At 28.3% G+C, this 7,470-nt stretch overlaps 1 protein-coding gene across 6 annotated transcripts; it reads left to right on the top strand.

Annotated features, from left to right (window-relative positions):
• The first annotated feature begins 686 nt into the window (after positions 1 to 686).
• LOC131668935 (uncharacterized protein F58A4.6) lies at positions 687 to 7,469 on the top strand. Of its 6 annotated transcripts, none has more exons than XR_009302324.1 (4): positions 687 to 746; positions 1,022 to 1,092; positions 1,728 to 1,814; positions 2,065 to 4,915. XR_009302324.1 is itself a non-coding variant. In XM_058943437.1 (4 exons), the coding sequence occupies exons 3-4, from the start codon at positions 6,964 to 6,966 to the stop codon at positions 7,389 to 7,391; spliced, it is 369 nt and encodes a 122-aa protein (XP_058799420.1). In that variant the 5' UTR covers positions 6,256 to 6,282; positions 6,749 to 6,868; positions 6,945 to 6,963; the 3' UTR covers positions 7,392 to 7,466. The 6 variants fall into 6 exon arrangements, 2 of the variants coding, with proteins under 2 accessions (XP_058799419.1, XP_058799420.1); XR_009302325.1 differs by having other exon boundaries at positions 712 to 755; XR_009302327.1 differs by lacking the exon at positions 687 to 746 and adding an exon at positions 6,785 to 6,869 and having other exon boundaries at positions 966 to 1,092; positions 2,065 to 2,258.
• The last annotated feature ends 1 nt before the right edge of the window (position 7,470 follows it).

The following is a 7,470-nucleotide window of genomic DNA, read 5'->3' as shown; positions in this document are numbered from 1 at the left end:
ACGGCTGTCTGGCATAACATACAGATTTCCGTATGGAATCCAGTTGCTATGATTAAGATGTGTTTTGCTCATTTGGTTTTCTGTTTTTCGCAAACAATTTATTTAATAAAAAATTCAAAAATCAAATTCGAAATGTTATATTTTAGAAAGACTAAATTAAAAATACAAGTTCGTATTGTGCAAACAACAAAATTTTGTTTTCGATAAAAGAATAAAAATCGAATCGGGATATACATTGACAAACATAAACAAATAACGTAATAGACTTCAAATTTGCAATTAAAAAAAAGGCAGGCGTGCGACCTTCACTTAGTAGGGTGCCCTAACATAGGTCAAAGTGGTTTTCATTTCTTACCTCTGACGTATGTACTTTGAAACAACGTACTGTCATTTCAAATGAATAACAATGATTTATATACAACCCCTAGTAATTTTTCCAGTTTTTCAAGAACATTGTCAGGTATCTGACGCAAATATCTAAAAGTCCTTTGACTAATTGTCTGGAATGTTGGAAAAGGGAAAGGTACAGACAGATTGTAGAGAAAATTCTTTAAACTTAAAATAGTATACCGATATGCAGCTTCGTTCACAACAAAGCGACAAGTTTAAACATATACGTTAAAAACAAACGATTATTGATCCTTTGATCAAACTTATCCGACGTACAAGGGCCAATGAAAAAAATGTACGCACATCGCCATGTTAGTATAGGCGGCTTCTAAGCGTTGGCGCGCATTCTGCATAACGTAAGTAGAGTGAGTATGTGTCCTATTCTACCCATTCACAATGAGCAAGTTTGGTGGCCCCCTCAAAAAGCTGGAAAAGTCATGTTAAATCTTATGGGAAGAAATTAGTTCCGTGGCCGCCGTCAGCGTAAAAGTTGGAAATTCCCATAAGAACCAATGTTGAGATTGACGCCAGCGCTGCTATCCCCTCTCTCTACATGCTCACAGCGAATTGGTCGTCCGACCACACTCCACAGTCAGTACGTCGGTTTTAAAATGTTTCTCATTCATTCCAGTTATGGGTTTCGCGGCGAGATGGACGTAGATGTCTTCCGGCTATGGCCGTTGTTTGAGGCATGGAAAAGAAGTAGGACATTTATAACTCTATTGTATTTTCTAGTAAACAATTTTTACTTTTGATTGAATTACTGACTATCTGAATACATTCCGCTTTTGTGATTTTGACCGGACATAAAAAAAATCCGCTTGGCAATGGCGTCGTACTCTTGCTTTCCACGCGGTATCTCGAACTTTCTTCACTAACCTCACGAGCACGTTATTCAAAAAACACTTTCTACAAGGTGTTGCTAATAATCTTTATCCGTTATAATTTATGTTTGTTTTTCTCTGTGCTCATATTGCATTTTTTTTGTATGGTAATTAAACTATATTTAAGAATTGTATTTAGTGAAATGAACAAAATGTATTTTGATAAGCCTCGGTTATTTTTTGATTACCAAAAGATTCCAAGTGCTGAACGCTTTTTTTTCAAATTTACTATTTCATTTATTTAACCAAATTGATCCCAGTCCAATAATGGGTAGGGTTATTTTGGTATTTTTTCAGATTAAATTGGAGTAATTATTTAAAGATAATTTAGTCTTCATATTTTTTTGTAATAGTTTTTGTAATATCTTTGTTTATAGCCACTTCTTCAATTCATGTGTTTATAGAGCTGTCTGAGATGCTTCAGATATTTACTATTATTTTTTATTCCCGTAGATTCTGCCGTTTTTGTAAATCTCTTGCTAACCTCGCTGAGCACGCGTTCCTCCACGCAGTAGTTTCTGAAATATCTCCTAATTAAAGGTATGTTTAGTTTCAAAATTTTTTTATAATTGTAACCAAAGTTGTTTCTATACTTTATTTTATTTAATTATATTAATGGATAAAACATGGTTTATGTATTACATTTTTCTTTTTTATTCACGTTATATTACTTTCATAAAATATTTTAGTTTAATATACCTTTCTAACAATGTGATTCCTCCACTTTAAAATGTTATTCTATTGAATACTTTTGTATCAAAATTTAATATATAATGATTATTCCTTACAGATTGGTGGTACTTTATCTAAAATATCTGCAGTTCTGTATGAGGTGTGACATGATAACTATTCATGACATGTTGGTAATTGTTGATCTTCGTCGTCACTGTTCAATCAGTTATTTTTATTTTATATCAAATTGGAATTATTTTCGCAGTATTAAATTTTAAATTCAGTTGTCTCATGGTCAGCAACTATTTAAACGTAAGAAAGTCTGCATGCTCATCTTGAATTAACTACAATTACAGCTTACAATCTCACTGCATTTGTGTTAACTTAAATATTAAATTTTAAAGTACTACATGTATTATATGTCTATGTTTTGATTTACGTGAAAAAAGTCTCATAAACGGCAAATAATCATAAATTAAAATTAATGATATCAATGTTAAATTTACAAGACCTTAGCAAAAAGCTGATCTTACACTATAAGACTAAACATTAATTGATAAATTGATTAAAAATTGTTTAAAGAGATTACATCAATTTTGAATCTACGAGACCTCTCTGTAGTAAAACTAGTCTTACGCTGTAAAACTAAACATAAATTTTTGTTTAAATAAAATTAAATCAATTTCGAATCTACGAGACCTCTCTGTAGCAAAAAACTAGTATAAGACTATAGGACTAAACATAAATTTTCGTTTAAACGAGATTAAATCAATTTCGAATCTACGAGACCTCTCTGTAGCCAAAAACTAGTTTTAACCTGCTAGGATAAATTTAAACTACTTCTATTTCACATAAATCAGTTTTGAATCTACGAGACCTCTCTGTAGCAATAATAATTCTATATGACTATTATTTGCACATTGATTTTATTGTTAAATTTTAAAGTATAGCTCACAGAAAATTTCAAATGAATCATTACATTAATTTTGTATTGAAACATAAACTTTAGCTCACAAGCAGATTCCAAAAGAGTCATTACATATAAAATGCAATTAAAATTATAAACTTAAAAATTAGCTCACATTAGATTCCATTGAATCCTTAAACTAACATGTCCTAGCTTCATCTATGGAGCTAACTCTTTGATAAGTGCATCATCAGCCATATTAACTTGTCCATCTTAACTTCTTATTTTTACCTTCTTTTTTACCTTCTACTGTCTTTAAATCTTTTTTAACTTTTTTAAATTATTTAAAAAATGTTCTTATTAACTAATAAAATGTTGTGAATCTCAGGTTATGCCCAACATTAAAAACAGTTTAAAACTGAATATCTAGCTACATTCTTAAAATGCTGTAAATCTCAGGTTATGCCTAAATTTAAAAAAAGTTTAAAAATAAAATGGCGAGTATCTCAGGTTATGCCCTACATAAAAAAAGTTAAAAATTTAATTTCCAGGTATATTCTTAATGTTATTAATCTCAGGTGATATCCAACATAAAAAACATTTCAAAATTGAATTTCCAGCTGCATTTTTAAAATGCTGTGAATCTCAGGTTATGCCCAAAATAAAAAAGAACAGTTCAAACATAAAATGATAAGCATCTCAGGTTAGCCCAATTAATAAAAATCTTTAATAAACTAATAAAATGTTGTGAATCTCAGGTTATGCCCAACATAAAAAACAGTTCAAACATAAAATGATGACCATCTCAGGTTAGCCCAATTAATAAAAATCTTTAATAAACTAATAAAATGTTGTGAATCTCAGGTTATGCCCAACATAAAAAACAGTTTGAAATTGAATTTGCAGCTACATTCTTAAAATGCTGCTAATCTCAGGTTATGCCCAAATTTAAAAAAGTTTAAAAATAAAATGGCGAGCATCTCAGTTTAGCCCAATTAAAAAAAATTTTCTTATAAACAGATAAATGCTATGAATCTCAGGTTTATGCCTAAAAATGAAAAACAGTTTTAAATTAAATTTCCACCTACACTCTTATGGCCGTACGTCTTTGATTGTCCAAACATTTTAAAAAATTTCCAAAATAAAATGAGAAGCATCTCAGTTTAGCCTAATTAAAAAAAATTATTTAATAAACTAATAAAATGCTATGAGTCTCAGGTTATGCCCAATAGTAAAAAACAGTTTTAAATTAAATTTCCACCTACACTCTTATGGCCGTACGTCTTTGATTGTCCTAAAATTTAAAAAAATTTCCAATATAAAATGAGAAGCATCTCAGTTTAGCCTAATTAAAACAAATTATTCAATAAACTAATAAAATGCTATGAGTCTCAGGTTATGCCCAATAGTAAAAAATAGTGTGGAGGTATTATGAGTAGTGTTGATTGAAATTTAAATAATTTACTAACGAAAAAAATTGTCTTTTAAAATTTCAATAAATACTCTCTAAGACTAATCTATTAAATAATATCGTTAGTTTAAATGTAAAATTTAGCTCACAAGTAGATTCCAAAAGAGTCATTGCTTAAACAAATAAATAATGATAAAATATTATTCTACTTTCTTTTCTTCGTTATTGTATTTTTATATGAGTACACCACGTTTTACTGTTGTTAGATAATATACATACATATATGCTGTAAATTTTGAACAAGAAAACTACTAATTTAAGTTAGCCTTTCTCGTGTTTACTTGTTCAAAATATGGTAGCCATTGTATAATTTAATAAAATTGATTATTTTAAATAATAGTGTGTCATTAAAAAAATAAAAATTCTATTTGTTTCTCCGAGTACGTAAACCTATATGTATTTCTTTCATTGCATATATATACATTCGCACACCAACCCTCTAGTTGAAAGATACTTTTAAATTATACTCCAATTGTATTCAAATATTACATTAAAAGTATATATAAATGATATTTCTTCCAAACTACCATGGAGGTTAATGTCATTGGAACTATTTTGAATGTAGAAATTTTCAAGATTTCGACTTTTACTTAATGCAATATAAATGACTATGAATACAATGGTTTATCGATATGTAATTCTATTGAGTCAACATTGTGTCCTTGTGCTTCATTACTTATATCATATAAAATGCTAATATGACTAGAAACGGTTTTCGGTATCACGTAGTTGATAACATAGAAATTTTTCTAATATTTCGTGTTATTGACATAAACTTTCTTCCCCATATTTTCTCCTGTTTTCAGCTTAAACATTGTATTTTATAACTGAACAATTTTTAATTTAATTCCATTACATAATCTCTCGTGTATATTTAAATTCCTAATCAACATAATTGTAGTAATTATTTTCAAATCTAATTTATGTGGTGGTAAGACCGTCTCTTACTTTATTTAATCTTTACACAAGATATTTGCGGCATATAATATGATCTATTTTGTCAACTCCTTTATGTGTAGTATAATCAATAAGTACTATAATATAATAATTTTACATTTTACCATTTAAATATTTTAAAATTTTAATGACCCGCTAAAATAATGAGGGAGGGGGGTAGAAATACTTTCCAAGGTCTTGTTACGACTATACATAAGTCGATATATTAATGGATGACATAAATTGTAGGTCCATTGAACTACAATTTATTTATACTTATCAATATTACAATAATTATTTATGACATTATAGTGGCTCGTGTTTTTATAAAGATTATTTTGCAATGAAATTTAATACTGTCATGATTTTTAATAGATATATATACAGTACAAAAAACACTGGAAAACTATGGTGATAGCCTCTGAATTTTAAGCTAAATTGTCTAAGATATAACATAATGTCGTTAATTACTGTAATTGGTGCTGATATCAAACCCTTTCAATTCTTATTTTTAATGAATATTCTGAATAAAAATTAGTGATATAACTTATATTTGTGTGACGCGAAAGCCAAGTTTGTTAAGAAAATAACGCATCATCGTCAACCACTTGAATATTGAAAGTTATTACTAATTCTTATGTAATTTTATTTAAAAAATCAAAATATATTCAACTTATCAAAAATTGGAATTGGAAAGCTCATAATGGATGTGCATTTCTTTGTTTAAAAATCTTAGTTATCACGATCCATAATTACATTTACAAATATGTACATTTAGAAAACAACTTAGTTTTAGATTTGAGAAAAATCTTTATTTCTACGTAATTTTTTTATTGATATATTAGAAATAGGCTATAACTATTAATATCAGAGTCAATTAAGACAATTAATGCTATTATTATAATATCTGAAATAAATTTTTCCTTGAAAATCCAGAGTTATCTTCTCAGTTCTAGTTTTAACTTTGTACTTGTCAATTGACGTTCAGTTCAGATTGAGATAGTATCAGACGCAACTTCAAAGTCTGTATTATTCCTTTGTCGAAATTGTTTAGTTTACTTTGTTTTTTTTAAATCATATTAATCTGTTGGATAAATAACAATATTTGATAAATATCTACTGAAATTAATTAGCGTTACAGCATGTTGCTTTGGTTTTATACAAATGTTATTAAATACAAATTCAATCAAATCAGCGAAAAAAACAAACTAACCTTAAAACTTGTTTCATTGGTGTTTACTCTTCTTTAACATAAAAAATACGTTTAATCATGAATGATCAACTAAGATTAATAATTTATAAAAGAAAATATGTTTATGATGACTTGAATGCTTTGCCAAAGTTAATTTCTGAATATAAAAAGACTTCATGTGATAATGATTTGTGTAACAAAACGAAGCTTTACCCATTATTTTTACGTAAAAAAGGTTTTAATGCATATTTGATATCATTATACATTTACGTTATGCGATGCTCTAATGTTTATAGAAAAGCAGCGCTTGATATTTTAAAAAACTTTGTTAGAGCAAAATTCAAAGAAGATGTACAAGATTGCCTTATTCTAATCAAGTTACGTAGCCCAAAGTATCAATATTTGGATTATAATTGGTTTGTTGTAAATTAAGTTTTATCATAAATATTTGTAACACAATGTAGGCAAATCTCTCATATATATTTTGAATAGGAATGAAAAAATAACTCGAATGGTTATGGAGCGACAAGAAATAGATCATGCAATGTCATGGTTGTCAACTTTAGGTGGAGCTTTTTCTGCTTTAGGAGATTATTCTGATCACTGTGTAAGTTGTTGATTGGTGATACTTGTTTCAGTAATATTTAAGTGCTATATTTTCAACAGGCTAAAATTGCTGGGCAAATATCTATAGAACAATGCAAATTGTCCATAAGATTAGGTGATCCTCAGTTAGTTGCTCGCTGCAAACTATATGCAGCTTTGAGTTTATTACAGCAAAATAATTTTAAAGTTAGTAAATGTATGGTTAAAAAGATTTTTGAATTTGCTGTAAATAACAAAGATGTGAGATTACAGAGGATGTGTCAAGGTGTTTGGGCTAAATTACAGTATTTGTATCACCAAAAGAGGAAGAAGTTAAACAATGGGAGAAGATAATTTATTGAAAAATTTTCTTTGGAAGGTTTTCCTAAAAGGAAGTGTTGTAGATATTATAAAAAATAAATCAATTGCATTT

The sequence above is a fragment of the Phymastichus coffea genome, unplaced genomic scaffold, assembly GCF_024137745.1.
Source record: "Phymastichus coffea isolate CEN01 unplaced genomic scaffold, Cenicafe_Pcof_1.1 PCOF00085, whole genome shotgun sequence".
Taxonomy (NCBI): Eukaryota; Metazoa; Arthropoda; class Insecta; order Hymenoptera; family Eulophidae; genus Phymastichus; species Phymastichus coffea.
The sequence above is the reverse complement of the archived record's forward strand: the minus strand, read 5'-3'. Positions and strand labels throughout refer to the sequence as shown.